A 27915-nucleotide genomic window follows, 5' to 3' on the forward strand; every position below is an offset into this window, starting at 1 on the left:
CATGTTCATTTCCATACATTTTAGGAAGGGATTATTTCCAATTTCCAGTAGTGAGCATCTTTTATGTTCCTTTAGATACCTTTTTGTTTTTTATTGGGTTGCTGGGAAATGTAATTGATATTCATTTAAAGCAGTAGTTTTGTGGGCCCCATTACTGTGCCTACTGCTTTTTTTGCATTAATTTACTACCTCTGATTCTACATTATAAGATCAATTGTTTAGGTAAATGTTTTGTTTTCTGTGTTAGGGCCATTTGTTGAATTTGGAGAGATAGACTTACCTGAGTTCTGGGGAGACATGGATAATCAGAAACACATTTATGAAGACTTTGACAATGTTCTCTTAGAGATGAATACATTACCTTCTGAAAAACATTTTAGCAAAACCCAAAGTAAATTATTAGCAAGCCCAGAAGATCAACATGAACACTATAGAGAATCAACACTACCACAAAGCCCACCAGAACAGCAGAGAGGGGCAACTGTGGAACAAGGGCCAAATGGAATTTCAACCAGAGAACAAGAACAACCTGAAGAGTCAACTGGAGAACAAGAACTGAGCAAAGAATCAGTATCAAAAGAAGGAACCTACACAGGGTCAACTCGAGAACAAAGATCAAGTAGAGAGTTAATAACAGAACGAAGACCACATCATGAGCCAATAACAGAACAAGGAGTGCCACAAGGAACCCACATCAAATCAACAGCAAAACAAGGACTCTCTGAAGAATCAGTTACAACAGAAGGACAACATGAAGGGTCAACAACAGGACAAGGATCACATGGAAAGTCAACTGAGGAACAGGGATCACGCAGAGAGTCACAATCAGATCTTGAACAACCCAGAGAATCAACTGCAGAACAGGAAGCAGGGAGAGAGTCACAATCAGATCAAGGACAACCCAGAGAGACAATGGCAGGACAGGAAGCACACAGAGAATCACAGTCAGATCAAGGACCACACAGAGGGTCAACTGCAGAGCCACAGTCACCCAGAAAAACAATTCGGGAAGAACAACAGGACACAGACTTAACTTCCCGGTCGAGAAAAGGTAGTATCATAGGAGAAAGTAAAACATCTAGGGAATCTATTTCCTTTGAGCACACTGAAATCCCTCCACAGGAAGAAAGGACTCAAGTACAACCATATGAAGAGCTACTCTTCATAAGTCCTGAACTGCAAGAGAAAATTGGAGTATCAAGCCCAAAAGATCATCTTTCAGGTAGGTAATATCACTTTCCTACATCAGCTCCTTTTTTTCTAGAGTGGTTTTTAAAATCTGCAGAAAAATCTTCATTTCGGTTAGGACCTTTTCGTGACATATACGGTCATGCAAACTTCAGACATATTTTGCTATTCAACATGAGTCTACACTTTGAGCAATCAATTACATGCAAACTAGAAAGTCTCTACTGTCGATTTACCTAGAAATCCCTCTACACTAGAAGCCCATTTGTAAGGAAGAAATCTGGTAGTATTACTTGTAGAAATTTTCTCTGGACTTCTGAAAAGGCACAGAAGCTGTTTTATTTTAAATGGAGTATCTGATATTAGAAATCACTTTTTTCTTTTATTTCAAATTTTTAAAGTATCTCACTTTTTTAAGTTGCATATGAGATGTTCTAGAAGAGTTTCTGAAGGTCATATTTAAGACAGAAAACACCCTGGATTTCAAATATTTATTCTGCAGAAGACTTTTGTTGGGAATTGCCTATGCAAATTTATGCCCTTTTAGTTGAAGAATTATAATCTTTTCGAGAGCCAATCTCCATGTCACTTAAGGCCTCAGTTGTTGTTGCTGTTCAGTCGCTCAGTTGTGTCCGACTCTTTAAGACCCTATGGACTGCAGCATGCCAGGCTTCCCTGTCCTTCACCATCTCCCAGAGCTTGCTCAAACTCATGTGCATTGAATTGGTGATGCCATCCAACCATCTCATTCTCTGTCGTCCCCTTCTCCTCTTGCCTTCAATCTTTCTCAGCATCAGGGTCTTTTCTAATGAGTCAGCTCCTCGCATCAGGTGGCCAGAATATTGGAGCTTCAGCATCCTTGCTTCCAATGAATATTCAGGATTGATTTTGTTTAGGATTGACTAGCTTGATCTCCTTGCAGTCCAAGGGACTCTCAAGAGTCTTTTTTAACAAGACAGTTCAAAAACATTAATTCTTTAGTGCTTAGCCTTCTTTATGGTCCAACTCTTCTCATAACCATGCATGACTACTGGAAAAATCATAGCTTTAACTTTACGGACCTTTGTTGGCAAAATAATGCTCTCTTCTTTTTAATATGCTATCTAAGCATTAAAAAAAAAAATTCTAAAGTTCTACAGTCCCGAAGAAAGTTCTTAGTTAAAACCCATAAGAGATGGGCAACCTGTGTTAAGGATTTTACACTATCATTAACTAATTTGAAATCTTTCATTTTTTCAGTATTATATTTATTTCTTTCCAGAACAGGGCTACTAATTTATGGTTCTCCTTACATAGTGGGAATACAGCCTAAAAAATTAGTGAAGTTACTATTAATTTTGACTCTCTGTAACAGTGATCCAAGATAACAGTGTCTAAAAAAACAAACAAAACCAAAACAAAATAACAATGTCTAAACAAGGCAGGAGTTTCTTTGTTTCTCATATAAAAGTCAAAACTTATTTGATTGATGAGCCCCAAGAAATCAACAGTGGCTCAAGCTCTTTCTGCCTTGTGTCTCCTCCAGCCACACACTCCAAGATAGCTAACCACCATGTCTGCATCCTGACCAGTAGGCGAGGAGAAAGGAAAAAGGATAGACATTACATCATTTCCTTTCCTTTCTATCTTGTTCATTCATCAGAATTCAGGCACATAGTGACACCTGCTGTCTGGGAGGCTGGGAAATATAGCCCTCATTTTGCATGGCCAAATTTGGGTACAATACATAGCCTTTGTCACAGAGTTGCTCTCAAAAACTAAAGCTATTAAGTGATATCTTTGCGATTAAGTTATTAAATGATACCATTATGATATAACATATACAAGGACCCAAAATAAAGTTTTTGTGTTCTGTATGCATGATTTTCTTTTATACCTTTTAGAACCTGCTAAAAAGGAAGTTCAGAAAGACAAATCCTGCGAACCCAAGTCCCAAAAAATAGAAGGAAAATCATGGACAGGTGACTCCTCCTTTAATTCTCCTTTCATGCATACTCCAGAGCAAACACATTGTGAAAGTGAAGTTGACTATATTATGGCATATGTATCTTATAGGTGAACTTCTGACTTGTAACTGGAACATGAAGTATGCCAAACATGAAGACGAGGAACAGGCAAATTTAATCTATGATAACTCAAGGTTCGCAGGTACATGTTAACAAAGCCAGGAAGAACAGATGGCACTCTAATTTGATAACCTTTAATTTGCTGTGGTTCCCAATGGTAAGGACTAGACTTAGCCAAGGCACAATGGCCGGGTGACACTTGCACCGTTTTGTCCTTGAGCCAATGGACCAAAACATATTCAAGATGACTGTTCCAGGTGGTAGTGTACATGTAGTGCTATTGTAATGCTCTTTAGAGCATACGTGTTAGTACAGGTGTCCATTAGTGTCTGCAGGGGATTGTCCCATGACTATTACCCACCCAAAATTTCCCCCCACCACGAATACCAACATTCAAAATGCTCAAACCCCTTATATAAAATGGACGAGTATTTGCATATAACTCCCATATACTTTAAATCTAGATCACTTATAGTACCTAGGACAATGTAAATGCTTTGTAAATAGTTGAAAATGCAACGTGAATGCTATGTAAATAGTTGCCCATGTGTGGCAAATTCAAGTTTTGCTTTCTGGAACTTTCTGGATTTTTTTTTCCTGAATATTTTTGATCCACAGTTGAACCCACAGATGCAGAACCTGCAGCTACAAAGGGCCAACTGTATACAACTTTTTTTTTATGGTTATGTGGCCCTGAAACCACTCTAAAACTATGATCCAGGTGTACAAAGGGAATTAGATATTAGAACAATTGAAATCATTCCAGCAATTCCTCTCCCTTGTAGTTCTACATCTAACTATGTGAGGCAGGTGAGGCTCTGTCTTGTTTTTGAAGACTTACAAAGAAAGATCTACTCAACAGAGAGAGCAAAGAATAGCTTTTAGCTCTCAGTAAACCATGTATTTAACAATTATCCCAACAAGTATTCGTATTTTACTGCAATGCTATTTTATCATTTTACCTTTCACCAACAAGTAGTAGAACTTATAAGATCAAAAAATTTCCTTCTGTCTGCAGTTTCTTTTCTCATTTAAGAATGGATCAAATAGCAAACTTTATATCCTCCAAATATTTGGTGAAATTGTATAGCATTGATTAAGCTCTTTTTGCCTGCTACTTCATGTTCCTCTTCTCCTGATCTTACTTATTTATTTCAGTTTTGCTCTACCATTTTGACAATTGCATGGCTGATTCTTTTTAAGTTACATCAGATCTCATATGGAAGGCATCAGTGCATGAATGATTGAATTAGTTAATAAATCAATCATAAATCACCAGGCTCTTCTATGAAATATACTTCATGTTATAACATCAAGCTTCAAAATAAATATATGAGTCAAGCCTCCTGAGGGAGAGGTTATAGTGGTGGTATTTACAGACTTATTTAACTAGCGAGTCCAGACTGCAGCTGGCTTCAGGCACAACTGAACCCAAGGGCTCAATAATAGCAGCAGGACACTATCTCTTTGCCTCTCAGCCCTGTTCTTCTCTGTGTAACTTTCAGTTTTAGGTGATTTTCTCTGTATTGTGGCAAAGATTTCCATGAGAGCATCTCTAAGCCTACTTCCTACTAGTTCAGGAGTCAGAGTACAAGACCAGTGATTCTGCCCCAGTAGTTGCCCCAAAAGTCCTGGGGCTAATTCTCATTGGCCTATAGTGGATCCCATTGCTGTCATATGTGAATCACTAGCCGGACCTATATCACACGGCCATCCTGAAGCAAGGGTGGGTGAGGCTCAGTGCTACCTGATACATCAAAACTGACAATCAGGGAGAGATGTTTTCTCAAATTTAAAAAAAAAAAAGGAGGGGGACTTCCCTGGCAGTCCAGTGGTTAAGACTCCACACTGCCAATGCAAGGGGCATGGGTTCGATCCCTCTTCGGAGAACTAAGATCCCACATGCCACCAGGTGTGGAAAAAAGGATGAAGACCAATAAATAAATAAAAGATACGTTTAGGGACTTCCCTGGTGGTCCAGTGGTTAAGACTCTGTGCTGCCGATACAGGGGGCATGGGTTCAATCTCTGGTCAGAGAACTAAGATCCCACATGCAAAAAAAGAGAGAGAGAGAAAATGAGAACAACAACTAAAACCCAAACTTTATAAAGGATATTTTGAAAATAAAAAGGGGGTGCTGTCCTCATGAAGGCAGCATAGACTCCTGGTAGGAAAAAAGGTAGTAGATGTTCATTACAATATGTACTCATATATCTTCCCTGAACTTTGATAAAATTGTTCATGTCACTGTTTGATGTATGTTTCTTGCTTGATAGACCTCCACTCAATTATCAGAAACATTCAGTCTTACAAGGAAATAAAGGGTAGGAGTGCCTTCAACGGAGTTTCCTTCAATCTACTCCAGTTTGTGCAGCTCCTGGAGACATTTGTTGGTGAAGATTCCCCCTTGAGTGTCAGTGAAGCCCTCATCTCCTTTTTTAAGAAGGGCTTTGTTGAAACAAAAGAAGAGAAAATGAGTGGCTTAGAAAAGGTGAGTAATATTATTTACCAATAAAACAAGTGAAGTCACTATTATAAACAGATATGTATACCCATGACTGATTCATGTTGATGTATGTATACTTATGACTGATTCATGTTGATGTATGGGCTTCCCTGGTGGCTCAGGCAGTAAAGAATCTGCTTGCAATGTGGGAGACCTGGGTTTGCTCCCTGGGTTGGGAAGATCCCCTGGAGGTGGGCATGGGAACCCACTCCAGTATTCTTGTCTGGAGAATCCCCATGGACAGAGGAGTCTGGTGGGCTACCATGAGGTCACAGAGTCGGACAAGACTGACCGACTAAGCACCTGCATCTGGATGGCAGAAACCATCCCAGTATTGTAAATTAATTATCTTGTAATTAAAAATTAAAATTTAAAAAATCTATCAACCTCAGTTCCTCCTAGACTAGCTCTTCTTAAGTACTAATTATGGTTGTGAATGCTTATGCTAATTAGGTACTTAATTAGCATGGCAATTAAATACTTCATTTTATTGTCAAATGTTCTAAGATCACACTCCAGAGAATTCATTCCTCTAATAAGAACATGATTGCTGATGGCAGGAGATGGTTTCCTATATAGCTGTGTTTTTGCTCCTCCAAAGCTTGAAGAGCAGATTCCAAGGAGCAGATATTTGCATGTGCAAAGATGTGTGTGTATGTGTCCACTGTCTGATGTGTGAGTACATTTACAAAGGCACATACATAATGGTATGATTGTGGCTTGAATACATATTTTGGGGTACACCAAGGTAGTGGGCTTCATCTTTCTTAAGAAATTACTGCTTACTTGGATGAAATATGCAAACACATTTGCTGATAGGAACAATTTGTGTACTCTTATATGAAATATATAAATTAGGTTCATCAAGCATATTCAGTAACTTTATCAGTCTTATGAGTCTTCTCAATCTAATTTAGAGTTGATATTCCTTTTTCCTCCTTAATTGAAGTTCCTATCATTTAACCAAATGGTATGTGTTCACTTTCTTTTATCAATAAAATCTACCTTGATTAGATAAATTACTATCTAGTTAACATAATCTAGTAAAAAATCTAAATGGTAAATAAAATTAATGTCAGGCCAATGTTAAATATAAGAAAATTTTTGAACACGGTCATTTTTTGTTGTTTGAACACTATCATCCATCGCCCTTCATTACAAAACATATTTTATCAAGAAGCCAGGCAGGGACTTCCCTGGTGCTTCAGTGGCTAAGACTCTGAGCTCCCAATACAGGGAGCCCAAGTTCACTCCCTGGTCAGGAAAACTAGATCCCACATGCTGCAACTAAGACCCAGCACAGCCAAAGATAAACAGATAAATAAAATAAATTAAAAAAAAAAAGCCAGGCAGGGACTTCCCTGGCAGTTCAGTGGTTAAGACTCCATGTTCCCAATGCAGGAGGCATGGGTTTGATCCCTGGTTGGGGAGTCAGGTAACTTAGATCCCGCATGGTAGAGAAAAAAAGAAGCCAGGAAGATCACCCAATGTGTTTATCACATTGCTGAACAACTAGTAAGTGAATGGAGAGGAACGAGTCTCGAGGAGTGAGTCCCCTTCCTAAATGAATGTGTTTTAGTTCAATGCAGAAAATGCCTGCTTTCTAGCTTAGAGCTGAAACATACAAAATGTTTATTGAGAGATAAAAACTGATATTAAGAGAATTAAAATTAAATGTTTCATTTTACTATTCGTATCCTGCTTAGTCCCAAAGTAAAGCTGTTTCTATAAAAAGTGCTGCTCTTTGTGGGGAATAAGCATAAGATGCCAGCTAGCATATGTGTCTGTGTGTGTGTACGTGTGTGTGTGTGTTAGTTGCTCAGTCATCTCCGACTCTTTGTAGTCCACCAGGCTTCTCTGTCCATGGACTTCTCCAGGCAAGAATACTGGAGTGGGTGGCCATTCCTTTCTCCAGGGGAGCTTCCTGGCCTAGGGATTGAACCCTGGTCTCCTGCATTGCAGGCAGATTCTTTACCATCTGAGCCACCAGGGAAGCTCGCCAGCTAGCATAATAAACAGATATATCTTCTGTGCTTTGTTATCCTGTGTGTGCCCTAGGCTAGACAAAATGCTTCCCAAATCCGACGGGAACTTCTCCTAAAAGCCCTCTTTCAGAAGTGGGACAGTGATGGCTCAGGGTTTCTGGATCTGAAGGAAATTGATGAACTCTTGTATACATACAAGGAAGGAATGGAAAAAGAATCTATGAAGAAAGGTAAAAATGAAGAATTTTCTTAAGTTGTGGTAACAACTTGGCTTCGAGTTTCCCAGTATTATGATATGCATGTGTGCTCAGGCATGTCCAACTTTTTGTGACCCCGTGGACTTCAGCCCACCAGTCTTCTCTGTCCACAGAATTTTCCAGGCAAGAACACTGAAGTGGGTTGCCATTTCCTCATTATTATGATATATATATATACAGTTAAAATATTGGTTGTTCTAAAGCCATGAGATAGTATTTCACACTTCACATGTACTAGTGTGGCTATCTTTTTTTTTTTTCAGTTTTATTGAGATACCATTGACATGTAACATTGTGTAAATTTAAGCTGTACGATGTGTTGATTTGATACGCTTATATTGTGAAATGATTACCACAGCTTGGTTAATACCTCCATCATCTCACATAATTACCATTTCTTTTTTGTGGTAAGAACCTTTAAGATCTACTCTCTTAGAAACTTTCAAGTATATAATGTGGTATTGTTAACTATAATCATCACCCTGTATATTAGAATCCTAGAACTTCTCTTGTAATGAAAGTTGGTACACTCATTAATAATGTTTGAGCATCTTTTCATGCGCCTCTGGTCATTTGCATGTCTTCTTTGGAGAAGTGTCTATTCAGTTCCTCTGCCCATTTTCCAGTCCGATTTTTTTTCTTGCTATTGAGTTCTATGAGTTTGCTGTATATTTTGGATATTAACTCCTTATCAGATATATGATTTGCAAATATTTTCTCCCGTACTGTAGGTGGCCTTTTCATTTTGTTGTTACTTTTGCTGTGCGGAAGGTTTTTAGTTTGATATACCCCCATTAATTTATTTTTGCCTTTTTTGCTTATATAGTTTGACTGTAATTTTTTAAATGGAAAATAACAGTGTTGGCAAGGATATGAAGAAATCTGAACCCTTGTGCATTGCTGATGGGAATGTAGAAAATGTCAGAGCAATCAAGAGTTAAACTGTTGTAGAGGGCTTTGTCCAATATCTTAACTCTACATAGTTAGATTCCTTCTGTATACCTAGCTACACATACCCATAAAACAATCCAAACCCACTTCACAGTCCTGCCTACTTTCCCTTCTCATTTTATCTTTCTGCCTCTGCAAGGTCTGATTCACCTCTCAAGTCTGAATGACTTGTAAGTTTCCCCTAAATTTATTTAACTTTGTATTCTCCTTAATGACTTTCTCTTCTTCTATATTTTTCCTCTTCTGATCAATTCTTCTCAATCAAAAGCTACTAAAATTCTCATATAATAAGTTCTCTCCTTCATTTGCTTAGATCCCAGGATAAATGATTTTGCTTTTCACTGGGTTTAAGGATTTATCTGACGACTTTGGCATAACAGATTTCAAATTCTTAAAGTATATGGTGCGTGAGAGAAAAAATGATAAGGGTTAGTAAAGTTCTTCAGCCCTTTCAAAAGTCATTGTATTGGTTGATCTTTAAAGTTACCTAAGTTGATCAACTGTCAGGTGTTCTTCATTAATTGGGTCTAATGAGGTGGTTTCCACTTACAAGATGGGAAATCCTCATAACACAAAACCATGGTCCATGAAAGAAAAAATTAATTACACGATGGCCAGGAGAGCTGGGTTCTGATATTTTATATTTTACTAAGTAAGATTGCCAGGAGAAATATCAATAACCTCAGATGACACCACCCTCATGGCAGAAAGTGAAGAAGAACTAAAGGGCATCTTGATGAAAGTGAAAGAGGAGAATGAAAATGTTGGTAAATCTCAACATTCAGAAACTAAGATCAGGGCATCTGGTCCCATCACTTCATGGCAGATAGGTGGGGAAACAGGGTAAACAGTGGCTGACTTTATTTTTCTGGGCTCCAAAATCACTGCAGAGGGTAATTGCAGCAATGAAATTAAAAGACACTTACTCCTTGGAAGGAAAGTTATGACCAACCTAGACGGCATATTAAAAAGCAGAGACATTACTTTACCAACAAAGGTCCGTCTAGTCAAGGCTATGGTTTTTCCAGTGGTCATGAATGGATATGAGAATTGGACTATAAAGAAAGCTGCTGCTGCTGCTGCTAAGTCGCATCAGTCGTGTCCGACTCTGTGCAACCCCATAGACGGCAGCCCACCAGGCTCCTCCGTCCCTGGGATTCTCTAGGTAAGAACACTGGAGTGGGTTGCCATTTCCTTCTCCAATGCATGAAAGTGAAAAGTGAAAGTGAAGTTGCTCAGTCATGTCCGACTCTTCACGACCCCATGGACTGTAGCCTACCAGACTCCTCCATCCATGGGATTTTCCAGGCAAGACTACTGGAGTGGGATCCCATTGCTTTCTCTGAAAGAAAGCTGAGCACCGAAGAATTGATGCTTTTGAACTGTGGTGTTGGAGAAGACTCTTGAGAGTCCCTTGGACTGCAAGGAGATCCAACCAGTCCACTCTAAAGGAGATCAGTCCTGGGTGTTCATTGGAAGGACTGATGTTGAAGCTGAAACATCAGTCAAAGCTCCAATACTTTGGCCACCTGATGCGAAGAACTGACTTATGTGAAAAGACCCTGATGCTGGGAAAGATTGAGGGCAGGAGGAGAAGGGGACGACAGAGGATGAGATGGTTGGATGGCATCACCAACGGAATGGACATGGGTTTGGATAAACTCCGGGAGTTGGTGATAGACAGGGAGGCCTGGCGTGCTGTGCTTCATGGGGTCGCAAAGAGTTGGACACGACTGAGCAACTGATCTAAACTGAACTGAAGTGATCACATGACCGTGAGCAAGTTACTGAACTTCTATAGAGCCAGGTGTCCTCATGGGTAAAACAAAGGAGTTGGACACGATGAATTCTAGAATTTAAGGGACCTGAGGATGATGTTATAAGGTTTCACCTGCTGAGAGGCAGAATTAAAATGAAACAATATATATTACCATATGTAAAATAGATAGCCAGTGGGAATTTGCTGTATGACTCAGGGAGCTCAGATCCACTGCTCTGTGACAACCCAGAGGGATGTGATGGGGTGGAGGTGGGAGAGAGGTTCAAAGGGGTGGTGACATATGTATACCTATGGCTAATTCATGTTGCTGTATGGCAGAAACCAACACAGTACTGTAAAGCAACTATCCTCCAATTAAAAATAAATAAATTGACTTAAAAAATAGATGATATAGGAATCATCTTGAGTTCAGCATAGGCAGTCACTGTAAGATGTTCCATTGGACATCCATTGGAGATGCCTTTGATATACCTGGTTTTCCATGAGAATCAGTTGTTAGAGGCTTCGATTTGCTCTAAGAATGCAAATTTCCCCCACAGGTGAATGAACTTTTGATTAGTTTTTGGTTTTATGTTTCTGTCTTTTAGCTAAACTACATGTCCAATTTCCAAAGCTGCACCCTGGGCACGAAGTGAGATTGTCTTCCAAACAGTTTCAGAAATACATAGAATTGGTTGTCTCTGAACTCAGGGGCAATGAAGAAGAAGTTCTGGAAAGCCTTGTGGAGTTTCTGATGAACTCTTTAGAAAGGAGCCATGTTGAGAGTCTGAGGAATTGTGCCAGACAAAAGTGGCTGCACCAAATCCAGCGTGCTGCAGAGACAAGTGGTGTGTCCTTGGAGCCAGTGTACACGGAGACCTTTAAAGCCCTCACCCAGGTGTGCTCTCTAAAGTGCCATATAAGAGAAAAACATTTCCTCCCAAGTGATGATGTTCAATGGTTGCAAAGGAGGAACACACAAAATTCTCTTGAGAAATCTCTACTATAGATATTTTACTCATTCCAATGTTTTACAATGACCCCAAACCTAGTAAAGATGCAACTGGAATGATTGCAGATTGGCAAGGTAGAAGCAGAGAGGAAAGGTATAAGAAACAGAATTATGTCTGGGAATTCCTAATTTCATTTGTGCCAAGAGTCAAAGAAACCTATAACAGACAATAAACTGACATTAAAAAAAAAAAAAACAGTAAAGAGATGTTCAAGCAGTTTAAGCTATATTTCCCTTGCATGCTGTTTTGGGAGTCAGTTTTAGAAGGAACTATTTGGGGGGTGGTGGGAGGGAGGCTTCAGACAGAGGGGATGTATGTGTATACTTATGGCTGATTTACATTGTTGTACAGCAGAAACCAATGCAACATTGTAAAGCAATTACCCTCCAATTAAAAATAAAAATAAAAGGAACTATTTAAATTGTAAAGTCATTATAAAGTAGAATCCAACTTGACACAATAGTTCATAGCACTGCCTAGAAATAAACTGAGACTATTGCAGAATCCTGTCCCTTAAAAGACATGACCTGGATGAACCACCATCCACAGCTCTGCTGCCTTCCTCGGACACTTCCAGCTTACTGCTTTTCCCAGGCAGGAACAGCATGGCTGTCTTCTACAAGTATCACAGCTTCCATTGATCCAGGGAAACTATGTCATTCATCTCAGCTAAATAGCAACACATGATTATGGGAATCATCTCCTGAATGACTTAATTTTCCACTATATCAATAATTGGAAATGATGGGACCAGGAACAGTAGACCAATCAGAAAAAGAGATATTGGAATTTCCCTGGCAGTGCAGTGATTAAGACACTGCATTTCCACTGCAGGGGACTCAGCCAAAAAGCAAAAGAGTTATTGTTCCAACTTGCTTCAGAAATCTGCCATGCCCTTAGAGACATCTTACTACTACATTTTTGTTAGTCTATTGATTTTCTATGTAGAAAAGGAGGAATCAAGAAGGGAAAAGAAAAGCACAAAGAACAAACTCAAGTTTATAGGAAGAGGAGACAAATATCAGAGAAAGTGTCTCTTATATTCCCAATTTATACCCATACTTGGCATATGTGTTAACAGAGAATATTGTTATAATATTTTAGGTACATAGAATTTTCAGTTATTTTAATTAGGCATAGTAGTTGTGGGACTTCCCTGGAGGTCGACTGGTTAGTACTCTGTGCTTCTACTCCAAGGGGCATGGGTTTAATCCCTGATCAGGGAACTAGGATCCCACATGCTGTACAGTACAGGCGAAAAGAAAAAGAAATACTAGTTGCATATAGTTTGCAATCTGGAGCCCCAAGTAATCCTTTCCTGAAATGATGTAAGTCAAATGTCACAGCCAAACTATGTTAAGAATTTCTTGAGAGCATTTTCCCATATTCACATCATAGTGGATGGTCAAGAAATATGAATCATCTTTCTTGCCTGAGCTCTCTAAAATAAGCACTTTCAACTGAAGCCCATACAACATGAGTATGGTTCAAAGGGATCCAAGTTTTAAACCTCTAAATATAAGTAGACTTGACAGATTTTTCTTTTTTTTTTTTAGTAGAACTGGTCTGGTTGGCATAAAGTAAATCTGTTCTACTCACTGAAACTCAGGTTTCAGGAACAGCTGTGGCGTCAGCCTTTCCCCCACTGTCTATTTATGGTAATATCTGCATCATTTACTCAGGAAAATGAAATTATTGGGGTCAGATGCACAGATTGGCTAATGAAGGGAGACATGATTAAGAGAATAGCTCTTTGGCAATTGGCAAATAAATGGTCAGAAACATTTTGCCACAGGATGCTGAAGCCCATGGAAATAAGAAGATCAGTGCTCACATTTCCCTCTTGGAAGAAAACCTACTTCTGCCTGATAGAGGGAACGTTCTATTGAGGAATGTAGCTTGTACGTTAGACGATGCTCCGTTTGTTCTGAAAAGAGTGCTCTACAGGGACATGAAGGGGATCAGGTAAGAATTTCTAAAGACGGTTTCACCTTTCTTTTGAAAAAAATTCCTTTTGTGAAGTAAAGTAGCACTGAAATCCTTCCTAGTTAGCTGTCCAAGAGAGAAATGCCTCAGATCACCAAAGTTATTCAAGCAGGAGGTGAGAAGTTTCCAGTCTTGGGTGATTTCACCTAATTTTTTCTAGAGCTTGCTCTTGGGCATTGGTTTTCATGTAGGGACTTTGCTTCACAGTATCAGTTCAATTATTTGTACCTGCTCTGTAAATTATGTCTCCAGTTCAGTTCCGTTCAGTTGCTCAGTCATGTCCAACTCTTTGGGACCCCATGGACTGCAGTACACCAGGCCTCCCTGTCCATCACCATCTCCCAGAGTTGACTCAAACTCATGTCCATTGGGTTGGTGTTGCAATCCAACCATCTCATCCTCTGTTGTCCTCTTCTCCTCTCACCTTCAATCTTTCCCAGCATCAGGGTCTTTTCAAATGAGTCAGCTCTTCGCATCAGGTGGCCAAAGTATTGGAGTTTCAGCCTCAACATCAGTCCTTCCAATGAACATTCAGGACTGATTTCCTTTAGTATAGACTGGTTGGATCTCCTTGCAGTCCAAGGGACTCAAGAGTCTTCTCCAACACCACAGTTCAAAAGCATCAATTCTTCAGCACTCATCTTTCTTTATAGTGCAACTTTCACATCCATACATGACTACTGGAAAAACCATAGCCTTGACTAGACGGACCTTTGTTGGCAAAGTAATGTCTCTGCTTTTTAATATGCTGTCTAGGTTGGTCATAACTTTTCTTCCAAGGGAAATAGATGGGGAAACAGTGGAAACAATGTCAGACTTTATTTTGGGGGGCTCCAAAATCACTGCAGATGGTGATTGCAGCCATGAAATTAAAAGACGCTTACTCCTTGGAAGAAAAGTTATGACCAACCTAGATAGCATATTCAAAAGCAGAGATATTACTTTGCCGACTAAGGTCGTCTAGTCAAGACTATGGTTTCTCCTGTGGTCATGTATGGATGTGAGAGTTGGACTGTGAAGAAGGCTGAGTGCCGAAGAATTGATGCTTTTGAACTGCGGTGTTGGAGAAGACTCTTGAGAGTCCCTTGGACTGCAAGGAGATCCAACCAGTCCATTCTGAAGGAGCTCAGCCCTGGGATTTCTTTGGAAGGAATGATGCTAAAGCTGAAACTCCAGTACTTTGGCCACCTCATGCGAAGAGTTGACTCATTGGAAAAGACTCTGATGCTGGGAGGGATTGGGGGCAGGAGGAGAAGGGGATGATAGAGGATGAGATGGCTGGATGGCATCATGGACTCAATGGACATGAGTATGAGTGAACTCCGGGAGTTGGTGATGGACAGGGAGGCCTGGTGTGCTGCGATTCATGGGGTCGCAAAGAGTCAGACACAACTGAGCGACTGAACTGAACTGAACTGAACTGAAGCATCTTTTTATTTCATGGCTGCAGTCACCATCTGAAGTGATTTTGGAGCCCCAGAAAATAAAGGCAAATTATGTCTCCACATCCTGTTTAAATGGGCTTCCCTGGTAGCCCAGTGGTAAAGAATCTGCCTGCCAATGCAAGAGACTCGGGTTCCATTCTTGGGTCAGGAGGATCCCCTGGAGAAGGAAATGGCAACCCACTCCAGCATTCTTGCCTGGGAAATCCCATGGATGGAGGAGCCTAGTAGGCTACCCGCCATGGGGTAGCAAAAGAGTAGGATATGACTTAGCGACTAAACAACAACATCTTGTTTATGTATGTTTTCTCTGTTATGATCTAAGCTTTTTCTTTTTTTTTGTCTGTCATAGTGTAAGAACTCTATGTCAACTTTTATTGACATTATATCTCTTTGTAGCAAGTGTTTTTGCCAATAACACTTATAGTCCCCAATCAAAAGCAGCTGGATTCGTATTACAGCCATTATAACAACATAATCACTCTTAATTCTAGCCCTTTCCATTGTGTCTCCCTAATCTGACTGTATCTGGCTCATCTATCCTCATTTTTTTTCTGTACAGTCTTTCGTTTTGTTCAATATACACACTATTAAGCTTATTTTAAAAAAATCTTTCTCTCAAGTCAGACTCTCCAAACTGGTAATTTTATCTGAGTCCACTTCTCTGACATATAACACTAATGATTATGGGTGGATTGATCTAGTGTCCTGCATGGCTTAGTCTAAAGCCCTCTTCTGTGCCTTTCTCCTTTTCTCATATTCCTGTTCCTCAGCTTTACAGTAGTGGATGAAGGGAAGCCAATACACGTCCCCCAAGTTCAGCACCATGGGAACATCTACTTCTGGAACCATTCCCGCAAGAAGAGCGATCACAATGGTTCATTACTGGCTCTGCCCCTTCAGGACGCATACATGAGGATATTTGGGGTCTTGGCTGTTGACACTCTAAGAGATCCCCAGAAAATTAACATCTTCCTACCCCACGAGATCAGATTCTATCAGGTACGACATAGAAAAGTTCTTCAAGATCAATGGTAAGATAGCCTCTCCTATACTTTTTGAAAAAGTAAAGCCTGAAACCAGAGGAGAGTAAAGCTATGTATATAAATGGTGTCATCATACATACAGTAAAGCTATGTATATAAATGTCATCATACATGTTTCAGTCTTTGGAGAGGTTCCCTATTACACACGGAGGGACTCAGACTCAGTTGCATATCTATGCCTCAGATTGTCTGGGAAGCTTGTTAATATGTGTCCCATGGTATTAATTGTAGGAACAACATTTTCTGCTATAGAACTGAAATCCAACTATTAGACTACTAACTAAAACCCAAAAAGTAGGAATGAACTTATAGAAGAGACATATTTATGTTTTATTTATAGTGGTACCTAGAAATCCTTTGCTTTTTACACGAATGGTGCTAAATATGATATGCCTTACCATAGTTCTTGATTTTAGTGTTATAATTTTTGAGGATGAAGAATGAAGGAAAAGCCTAAATGTTTCTCAAATATTCATGGTTTCAAATTAGATCTCAAAAAGGGAGTGGCACTTTTTAATGACCTGTAATGCTATGGCTTCTTTGGTAAAATTGTTGATTATCCAGTGTTTCTTCTTTAAAATATTATAATAGCTTAAACTTAATAGAAAATAAAGTCCATGATGCTTACTGTTGAACAACAGCAAAAATAAATAAAAATAAAAATCTTTATATCAAGGTTGATGTGTGGGTTTTATTCTGGGTTATCAGTGGAGTTTTATTTAAAGACTGTGCCCAGTCGCTCAGTCATGTTCGACTCTTTGCAACCCCATGGAATGTAGCCCACCAGGCTCCTCTGTCCATGGGATTTCCAGGCAAGAATAATACCAGAATGGGTTGCCATTTCTTCCTCGAGAGGATCTTCCTGACCCAGGGATTGAACGTGTCTCCTGCTTTGGCAGGAGGATTTTTTTTTTACCACTGAGCCACCCAGGAATCCCCAAATATTAAAATAGGTTTGAGGGGACTTCCCTGGCGGTCCAGTGGTTAAGAATCTGCCTGCCAATGCAGGAGTCATGGGTTTGCTATCTGGTTGGGGAACTAAGATCCCACTTGCTGAGGAACAACTAAGCCTGGGAGCCGCAGGCCACAACCAGAGATCCTGCATGACATCAATGAAGATCCAACGAGCAGCAACTCGTCGGACCCGAGGCAGTCAAATAAATGCATAAGTATTAAGATAACTAACTAAATAAATAAAATAGGTTTTTGAAATTAGGTCACTTGTTTGAAAATGGTGTTTAAGTATCTTATACTCTCTGCTAAATGAAAATAAATTAAACAAAAGAAACTAAAAAAAGGAAAGGCACTTTTTAAAAATTATGTATTTATTTATTTTATTATTTATTTGGCTGTGCCGGGTCTTAGTTGCAGCATGTAGGATCTTTAGTTGTGGCACCTGGAGAATCCCATGGATGGAGGAGCCTGGTGGGCTACAGTCCATGGGGTTGCTAAAAGTCGGACACGACTGAGCAACTTCGTCTTCACTTTTCACTTTCCTGCATTGGAGAAGGAAATGGCAACCCACTCCAGTGTTCTTGCCTGGAGGATCCCAGGGACGGGGGAGCCTGGTGGGCTGCCGTCTATGGGGGTCGCACAGAGTCGGACACGACTGAAGCAACTTAGCAGCAGCAGCAGCAGCAGCAGCATGGGATCTAGTTCCCTGACCAAAGATCAAACCCAGGCCCCATGCATGGGGAATGCAGAGTCTTAGCCCCTGGACCATTAGGGAAGCCCCTGGAAAGCACTTTTAAGATTATAAAACAACTAAACCATTTCTACAAGCATTTAAATTTAATTTTAGGACTTTCCTGGTGGTCCAGTGGTTAAGACTCCACACTTCCATAGCAGGGAGCATGGGTTTAATCCCTGGTTGGGGAACTAAAATCCCACATGCTGCACAGTGCAGCCAAAAAGAAAAAAAAAATTTATTTAATTTTATGAATAAAAATTTCAGTGAAGGAAGATTGAAAATCCTGTGGAGGCATTGGACTGGGATGTAGCAGCAATCAGGAAGTTGCTATCATCTGTTCCCTTGGATGCTCTTGATGTTTATTTACCATTATTTAAATTTTTCCCCTCTCATTTACTGGATGTACAATTGAGGAAGTGGTAGAATCTTTTCCCTTGGACATCTTTTTAATAATAAGTTTCATTCTCTTCTGACATTAGAATGATGTGAAGATATTAAGATGCAAAGTGGAAGAGTATGGTGAACTATACTCCAAATTATCATTCAGTTCAGTTCAGTTCAGTCACTCATTCGTGTCCAACTCTTTGTAAACCCATGAATCGCAGCACGCCAGGCCTCCTTGTCCATCACCAACTCCCAGAGTTTACCCAAACTCATGTCCATCGAGTCAGTGATGCCATCCAGCCATCTCATCCTCTGTCGTTCCCTTCTTCTCCTGCCCCCAATCCTTCCCAGCATCAGGGTCTTTTCCAATGAGCCAACTCTTCACATGAGGTGGCCAAAGTATTGGAGTTTCAGCTTCAACATCAGTCCTTCCAATGAACACCCAGGACTGATCTCTTTTAGGATGAACTGTTTGGATCTCCTTGCAGTCCAAGGCACTCTCAAGAGTCTTCTCCAACACCACAGTTCAAAAGCATCAATTCTTTGGCGCTCAGCTTTCTTCACAGTCCAACTCTCACATCCATACATGACTACTGGAAAAAACAGCCTGGACTGCTGCTAAGTCACTTCAGTCGTGTCCGACTCTGTATGACCCCATAGACGGCAGCCCACGAGGCTCCCCCGTCCCTGGGATTCTCCAGGCAAGAACACTGGAGTAGGTTGCCATTTCCTTCTCCAATGCATGAAAGTGAAAAGTGAAAGCGAGTAGTTCAGTTGTGTCCGACTCTTAGTGACCCCATGGACTCTAGCCCACCAGGCTCCTCCGTCCATGGGATTTTCCAGGCAAGAGTACTGGAGTGGGGTGCCATTGCCTTCTCCAACTAGATGGACCTTTGTTGGCAAACAAATGTCTTTGCTTTTTAATATGTTATCTACGTTGGTCATAACTTTCCTTCCAAGGAGTATGTGTCTTTTAATTTCATGGCTGCAATCACCATGATCTTATTAGAGAACATGTCAAAGTGAATTCTAAATTGACCTCCTAGCCCTTGGAGGTAAAGGCTCTTGAGTTACCCTTTAGATGCCTTGGGTCATAATATAAAATACAGATATTTTTGAAGAATTTGTGGTTCCTCCTAGAGTCTTCTTTGATGTGACCATTTTTTAAAGTCTTTATTGAGTGTGGTATAACATTGTTTCTATGCTTTGGTTCCTTGGCCAAGAGGCATGTGAAATCTTTGCTTCTCAACCAGGATTGAACCCATACCCTCTGCATTGGAAGGTGAAGTCTCAACCACTGGACCACTGGACCACCAGGGAAGTCCCATCCTAGGGTTTCTTGACAACAAGACCACAGATCTGTTCTAAGGGTTTCTGATCCTTTCTCTGTGGAACAGGCTCTCTTTATGTGTCGAAGAAAACCGTGTAATCTAGGATACTGCAGGCCTGGGAACCCAGCATACCTGCACAGCTGATCTGATGACAGTAGCCATGTAAAAACACAGATAGTAATCTTGCATCAGATTGGGGCAGCTCTTACCCATCTGTCCAAGGCTGGCATTAGTTGTTGGCTTTTAAACATTTTTTTTTCTTTCTTATGTCACTGCTTTCTGATAGTATATACCACTGATTTCACTGGATAATTATCAGGAAACATAATAAGTTAGATGGATTTTCCGGTAGATCTCTGTTTACTCTTTTGGTTTCATTTTTTCATAGTGGAACCTGAAACACTTTTTAGAACACTTTTGAAATGCCTTTTGAGAACCAATGAATAATTTTTAGGAAGTAGATGATTATCGGGCTTCTCTGGTGGCTCAGTGATAAAGAATCTGCCTGCCAATACAGGAGTTGTAGGTTTGATCAATGGGTCTGGAAGATCTCCTGGAGGAGGAAATGGCATCCCACTCCAGTATTCTTGCCTGGAAAATCCCATGGACAGAGGAGTCTGGTGGGCTACAGCCCATGGGGTTACAGAGTCTAACACAACTGAGCGACTAAACAACAAGAACAATAGTAACAACAGATGATCATTAATTAAAAAGATAATTCAGGGGACTCTCCCGGATGGTCCAGTGGCTAAGAATCTGCCTTCCAAGGCAGGGATGCAGGTTTGATCCCTGGTCAGGGAATTAAGATCCCACATGCCAGAGAGCAAATAAGCCCACACACCACAATGAAGAGCCCATATGTGCAACTATTAAGATCCGATGCCACCAAATAAGCAAAAATAAAATTTAAAAAAAGATAATCCAATTGATGCATTACTAATTATTTCACCATTTTTAAAAGAGAAGGCAATTTAAATTTCTGTCTCTACAGGGTGTTGCCAGTGTCTTTAGTACTGCCTATCACTACGTCCACAGCCGGGAGCACATCCTCCATATTGTGATCACTGGCATCGGCTGGCTCTACAGCATCACACCCAGCATCACTGCCATCTCTACATACTTTGTTGAGCCCAACTCAGAGAAGGTAGCTCCTGCTTCGGTTTGTCCAATGAAAGGCACCAGTAGGAGACTGGCAGGCAGAAGGAGAGTGAGGTTGGGGTATTCATGCTTTTGGCTCTCCCTCTCTAGGTTGCTTTGGGTTAGCTTTGTTCTTCAACAAAAGGCCACTATACGCGAGTAGAATGAAGAGCCATCCCGGGGGCTCGGTGTGGCAAGAAGAGTTCCCAGCCCCCAGGTCTCCGTTCAAGAGACAAGAAGTCAAGTGATCTCTGTGGGTTATGAAAACTGCTAATACAGTCTCTTTTTCAACATTTTTGAACAATAGTCCTGCTCAGAATGTCTGCTTGAAGAGGGCTCCATGCCCTCAATGTATGAAATCTTATGTTAATCTTATGTTAATGGGAAATAAGAGATCATAATCTGTTCTTTTTCTTTATCCTTTGGACCACACACATTGCAAATTTACTGTTAAAAATATTTCCCTGTTAGAGAAAGACAGCACTCAGCTGTGTTTTAAACGTATTCTGTATCCAATCTTTGATTCAAGAAGAAAGTGATTTGATACTTAGAGAATGGGGAGGCCAAAAATAAAAGTTGGGAATTAAAAAAAAAAAGACCACTGTACCTTTAGTCACACGGTCCTCTCTGCTTGGCTGTCTTCTCCAGGTTCTGGTAATTGCTTCCTCTCCTTACCTCTTTGGGCTTCCCAGGTGGCTCAGTGGTAAAGAATCTGCCTGTCAAGCAGGAGAAGCTGGTTTGATCCCTGGGTCAGGAAGATTCCCTGGAGAAGGAAATAGCAACCCACTAGTATTCTTGCCTGGATAATCCCATGGACAGAGGAGGCTGGTGGGCTATAGTCCATGGGGTCGCAAAGAGTCGGACATGACTGAGCGACTGACTACCATCACCACCTTCAGGCTAAAAGTGATAGCAGCTCCCCATAAATATAACTTTTTAAAAAATCTAATATTTTACCAAAGTTATTTTTTAAGTTTAACAAAAATGCAAGAAAAATTCTAGCATAATTTTTTTAATTGGCTAAATGATTCAATCTTCATATGGAGGAAGAATAAATGCATGAGAATAGCTAAGAAAATGAAGAATGGGGGGAATTTACAACCGTAGTCTGGGGAAGGATGGCTGAGTCTCAAAGGTTTAAGTGATTAAAGTGAGATTGATACATTGATGACATAAAAATGTAAAACTTTCTTGCACCAAAGTTATAAGCACAATTAATTGCCATATATCTGGCAGAGAATAACAGTGTTATATAAAAATCAGTGGGATTTTGAAAATCCAAAAGAAAAATAAGCAAAAGACAATTTTATTTTTTAAAAAACCTCGTGCAAATGGTCAACAAACATAGGAAAAATGTTCATTTGTTCTCATAATGAAACACAAATTTAAGTAAAAGATAATTTCTCACATACTGTATTGAAAAGCATTTTTTCAACTGTAATTTGAAATGTCTGTTAGATATCTAAGTGGAGATATTGAACAGGCAGTTGGATATATGAGCTTAGCGTTTGGGGGAAATCCAGGCTGGTAAGTAAATTATATTTAAAACCGTTCGACTGGTTACGCAACACTGTGAATGTCTCTAATCCCACTGAATAGCACATTTATGAATGGCAAAAATAATAATATTATGCTGCATATATTTTACCAAAACAACCCAAAACAAAACATAAACCATGAGACTGGTTGGGATGACCAGTAGAATGAATCAGTCTAGGGACAAAAATTTCTGAGGCCCAAACCTAGAAGCCTGCCAAGTGTTTGGCATCACTGTGGCTCAAAATTATATTGACCTTGACCTATAACTTGAAAAACATTTTATATTGCCTAAGTTTTTTTAATTTTTTTCTATTTATTTGTCCCCAAAGTCTCAATGAGAGCATGAAGTTTAAGCACTCCTCTCTGTAATGAAATTTCTACCTCTTTTCAAGGATTCAGACTATGTTTTACGAAATATGATGGTCACAGGGCAGCAGGGTCTAACAGAAATCCACAAGAATCCCTCTGTCGTCTTTAGGAAGACATGCATCTTCAGGTATGGGACGTACCTCACCACCTGTTTTGTTTGACTGCCAGCTTCTGCTTCTTATGAATATAATGGCTCTCATTCTGATTGGACTTTAAAGGAAAATTACTGTAGACCTTTGTCTGCCTGGATCCTTTCCCCCTTAAGTTCTTTTTAAAACACATTTCAATTTAGTGTTTTATTTTTTATAATTTTCTTATTAACACAGAATTAACAAAAACCCACCATGGTTATGAAAAATACACCCACATCACTAATCAGAGCTCATCCTCTTAATGTTAGCTAGCCTGTGGACATTTTCTTTTCTTTTTTTTTTTTAACTTAAAGAAGACAGGCTGGTGCAAAGATGGGGAGGAGACAGAGAATGTTGCCTTTAATAAGTACCCAGTTCTAGATTACCTTGAATGCCTCTCATGTGTGAAATGCAAAGAATGTTATTAAACTACTGCAAAAACAGATCTTAACTAGAATACACCTGCTTAACTAGAATACACTGCTTCTTAGAGGATCAGAATAGTTGAATAGGCAGTAACCTATCTCAGGCTAGTAGGCAATTTGACATTTAAGTACCTATGTTAATTCAATTTCAGTTTGGCCTCATACCAGAATGTTCATTCAGTTTTAAGCTCCTTTCCATATAGTTATTCCTTGTCCTGGTTAAGAGTTTTACAAGAGTCCTTCTAACACCAGACGTACAACCCTGGATTCCTGTGTATAACTTAGACCAGGTGCCTTTTGAGGAACTCTGTTGACCAAGGAAGCTTAGCATGATGCCTCACTACTATGGCTATCATGAAGACATGGCCCAGCTGCAGCAAGGGGTAGGTACAGCCAAACAAGGGCATAACCTTTCTATCATGACAGGATTGGTGTTATGAACTATAAACGTGCTTTTTTGGCCATACCCACAGCATGAAGGATCTTAGTTTCCCAACCAGAGATTGAACCCATGCCCCCATGCCCCTTGCAGTGGAAGCACAGAGTCCTAGTCACTGGACCACTAGGGAATTCCCTAAATGTTTTTAGCACCAGCGTTTTTACAGATACCTAAAAGGAATGACATCTCAATATCATGTAGATGGGGAAAGGGGGAAAGAGATAAAAGGAGGTGTTTATACTTCCCAAGGGAAAGAAGGAGCTGCTACATTTCTATGAAAACCTCAGGTCCCTCACTGACACAGGTGCTGTCAGTGCCCTGCCCAAGTATCTTCTGCCAGGGGCTGCAGATCCTGTTGCTAATAACTCACCCTGTAATCGTCCCTGGAGGAGCAAGGGGAGCCCCTCTCCAGGAGGGGCCTATGAGCTCTATAAATGCCTCCCCAACACACACCCAGAGCAGCTTAGAGCTTTGTTGTTAATTGCTAAGTCGTGTCTGACTCTTTGCGACCCTATGGACTCCAGCCTACCCGGCTACTCTGTCCATGGGATTCTGCAGGCAAGAGTATTGGAGTGGGTCCCCATTCCCTTCTCCAGGGGATCTTTCCAGTCCAGGGTTGGAAAGCTTGTCTGCGTCTCCTGTATTGGCAGTCAGATTCTTTACCATTGAGCCTCCTGGGCAGCCTCTTAATGAGTAATATTTATAGAAGACATGAACTATGTTATGGTCCATGGGGAACTCTGCTTGACTCGTTTCTACATCCATGAGTCTGTATTTTTAGCTACTAATGGTGGGAGACAGCTGGCTATTCTTAGCATTCTGTAGTGACTCACAGATAGTGGAAACTCAACTGTTAAGATGTATCTGTTTCTGCTTAGAGCTCTAATGAATGACAAAAGACCTCTCCCCTGCTTCAAGGTGGGGCAGAGTGTGGGTGCAATTTGCCTTCCAAAGCTCCTTTTAGGATCAGGCTGAGGATAAACTTCACCTGAAATCACAGTTTTAAAAATATTTATTTATTTGGCTGCACCTGGTCTTAGTTGCACCATGCAAACTCTTAGTCACTGTCATGCAAGATCTAGTTCTGTGACCGGGGATTGAACCAGGCCGCCTGCATTGGGAGTGCAGTCTTAGCCACTGGACCACCAAGGAAGTCCCTTAGCATCTTCTGTGAACGGGGTTTGAACCAGGCCACCTGCATTGGGAGTGCAGTCTTAGCTACTGGACCACCAAGAAAGTCCCTTAGCATCTTCCGATTCCCCATCCTGTTTGCCTCAGACCTTCAAAGGTTTCTCCCAAAAGCACTCCCTCAGTGAATAACTCAGAGCATCCCTTTCTCAGGCTCCACTTCTAGAAAACCTGACCTAACACATTCATCCTTCTTTGAGCATTCAACCAAGACTTGTTGGACACTACATAAACAAAAAGTGAATACCCTCAGTTAAGGACAAGTCTATAGAAAAGACAGTAAGGCAGAATTGGACTTCCCTGGAGGTCCAGTGGCTGACTCAGCACTCTCAATGCAGGGGGCCTAGGTTCTTTCCTTAGGTAGGGAACTAGATCCTGCATGCTGCAACTAAAACCTGGCACAGCCAAATAAATAAAATTTTAAAAATAAGGCAAAGTGGATGGACATGGAACAACAGACTTGTTCCAAATAGGAAAAGGGGTACGTCAAGGCTGTATATTGGCACCCTGCTTATTTAACTTATATGCAGAGTACATCATGAGAAATGCTGGGCTGGAAGAAGCACAAGCTGGAATCAAGATTGCCGGGAGAAATATCAATAACCTTAGATGTGCAGATGATACTACCCTTATGGCAGAAAGTGAAGAAGAACTAAAGAGCCTCTTGATGAAAGTGAAAGAGGAAAGTGAAAAAGTTGGCTTAAAGCTCAACATTCAGAAAACGAAGATCATGGGATCTGGTCCCATCACTTCATGGCAAATATATGGGGAAACAGTGGAAACAGTGGTAGACTATTTTGGGGGGCTCCAAAATCACTGCAGATGGTGACTGCAGCCATGAAATTAAAAGATGCTTCCTCCTTGGAAGAAAAGCTATGACCAACCTAGACAGTATATTAAAAAGCAGAGACATTACTTTGCCAACAAAGGTCCGTCTAGTCAAGGCTATGGTTTTTCCAGTAGTCATGTATGGATGTGAGAGTTGGACTATAAAGAAAGCTGAGCACTGAAGAATTGATGCTTTTGAATGGTGGTGTTGGAAGACTCTTGAGAGTTCCTTGGACTGCAAGGAGATCCCACCAGTCCATCCTAAAGGAAATCAGTCCTTAGTGTTCACTGGAAAGACTGATGTTGAAACTGAAACTCCAATACTTTGGCCACTTGTTGCGAAGAGCTGACTCATTTGAAAAGACCCTGATGCTGGGAAAGATTGAAGTCAGGAAGAGAAGGGGATGACAGAGGATGAGATGGTTTGATGGCATCACCAACTCAATGGACATGAGTTTGAGTCAACTCTGGGAATCAGTGATGGACAGGGAAGCCTTTGGGTCCATGGTGTCGCAAAGAGTCGGACACGAATGAGCAACTGAACTGAACTGAGCTGGATGGAGTCTGACTCTGGTGCAGCTACTTTAGATCACAGGGGTCAGGGAGGGTTTCTCTGTGGGGAGCTGAGGGAGCTGAGTCCTGAGAATTTAAGGGGTGGAATGTGTCAGGCAGATGAAATAGCAACAAGGGCTGGTGTGACTCGAGTATAGTAGGCACAAGAGGTATTCTAGTGTGTTTGGGTGGAATGTTGTGAACAGGCTTTTATTTTATACCCTCCTTACGTTTATTTGGTTTTGGTTTCAGAGATTTCCTCTTCAAGTGCACAGACAGTTCAGAAGTTGTTTTGGCCTCTGTGTGTGGAGAAAACCACATCGTAGTTCCACTTCGTGAGAGAACAGGAGAAGCTTTGGGAGTTCTCGATGTTAACATTGGCAAGAGTAAGATGTTGTTGTATCGAGAGTTTAAAGATCTACAGAAAATGCTGAAGGTGATCCAGCTTGCCTGCAGTGAAATACTGGGTGAATTATCTGGAGAAATAAAGAAAAACTGTATCCTAGGTATTGTGAATGCGGCACCTGTCTGAATTCATAGATTTAATAAGTTTAGGGGAAATCAGACAATACAATGAAGGATGCATTTTCTAAAATGAATTGTTGCAAAATAAAGATCTTTCCACATGGAAGGATTTCCTTCATGCAGTTTTGGACTGATTAGTCTGGCCTATACATTAGAGCAAAGGGTAAGGAATCACATTTTCTTGCCTAGAGTCATGGTTTTAGAGCTGAAGGACTCATAATGGCAATATAGAAATTGCATTTATTAAATGCCACATCATGTGTCAAGCACTTTAAATATGGTATTTCAATTAGTCCTTACCATGACTCTAGGAGGTGAATGGTGATTATTTCATTTTACAGACAAGGGAAATAGAGTTCAGAGAAGCAAAACCACTTGTACCAAATCACACAGTTAACAAGTGGTAAAGGCTGGATTTGCACCCCAGCTTGGGTGCTCTTTCCACCACAATGTGCTTGCGTGCTCAGTTGTGTCTGACTCTTTTGTGATCCCAACCTGCTCTGTCCATGGGATTATGCTGGCAAGAACGCTGAAGTGGGTTGGCATTTCCTCCTCCAGGAGATCTTCCTGACCCAGGGATCAAACCTGTGGCTCTTGAAGGGCAAGTGGATTCTTTAGCACTGGGCCACTTGGGAAGCCCTCACAGCATTAACTCACAGGAACATCTCATTTTACAGAGAGAGGAGCTAAGGCCTGTCAAAGTAAAGGTCCAAGAGCAAGCTACTGCAGAGCCAAGAACAGACCCCAGTCCTTGCAATTCCACCTCCACCAGGCTACTCTTACCACAAAATCAGTGTAGGCAGAAGGGAGGGAAGAAGAAGGCATGGAAACCTTTCACTACCAAGATTGGAATAAATAGGATTAGTAGAGTAACACTGTTGGATAAAGCTGAAACACTTCTAGCCATTACACAGTGTGGGATAAAAGGGAAAAATAAAGGAAAATTCATATCTTGAGCATCCACTAGGTATAAGACCTGGGACTAAGCACTTTTCCATATACCATCTCCTGTTAATTTCCACAGCTCAACGGGAAATTAGGGATCAACTCTTCTCATAGAAAATGAAAAGGGGGCTCAGAGAGACAACTGAACTAATAAGGGTGAAAGTGGGTTTCAAACCAAGGTCCAGCTCCAAATAAAGGTTTCAGCTTTTCTCAAAGCCTCTGCCTGTAAACCC

At 40.7% G+C, this 27915-nt stretch overlaps 1 protein-coding gene across 1 annotated transcript in view; it reads left to right on the forward strand.

Moving 5' to 3' along the window:
- Positions 1–27915, forward strand: part of EFCAB5 (EF-hand calcium binding domain 5) — a 94462-nt gene that overhangs the window by 57929 nt on the left and 8618 nt on the right. Inside the window, exons 8-18 of the mRNA XM_068977428.1 lie at positions 248–1222; positions 3072–3149; positions 3244–3336; positions 5531–5745; positions 7819–7975; positions 11321–11610; positions 13521–13690; positions 15927–16155; positions 20596–20748; positions 22673–22776; positions 26465–26718. Coding sequence (XP_068833529.1) covers positions 248–1222; positions 3072–3149; positions 3244–3336; positions 5531–5745; positions 7819–7975; positions 11321–11610; positions 13521–13690; positions 15927–16155; positions 20596–20748; positions 22673–22776; positions 26465–26718 — 2718 coding nt within the window. The remainder of the gene's footprint in view (positions 1–247; positions 1223–3071; positions 3150–3243; positions 3337–5530; positions 5746–7818; positions 7976–11320; positions 11611–13520; positions 13691–15926; positions 16156–20595; positions 20749–22672; positions 22777–26464; positions 26719–27915) is intronic.

Source organism: Capricornis sumatraensis, chromosome 8 (assembly GCF_032405125.1).
Source record: "Capricornis sumatraensis isolate serow.1 chromosome 8, serow.2, whole genome shotgun sequence".
Classification (NCBI taxonomy): domain Eukaryota; kingdom Metazoa; phylum Chordata; class Mammalia; order Artiodactyla; family Bovidae; genus Capricornis; species Capricornis sumatraensis.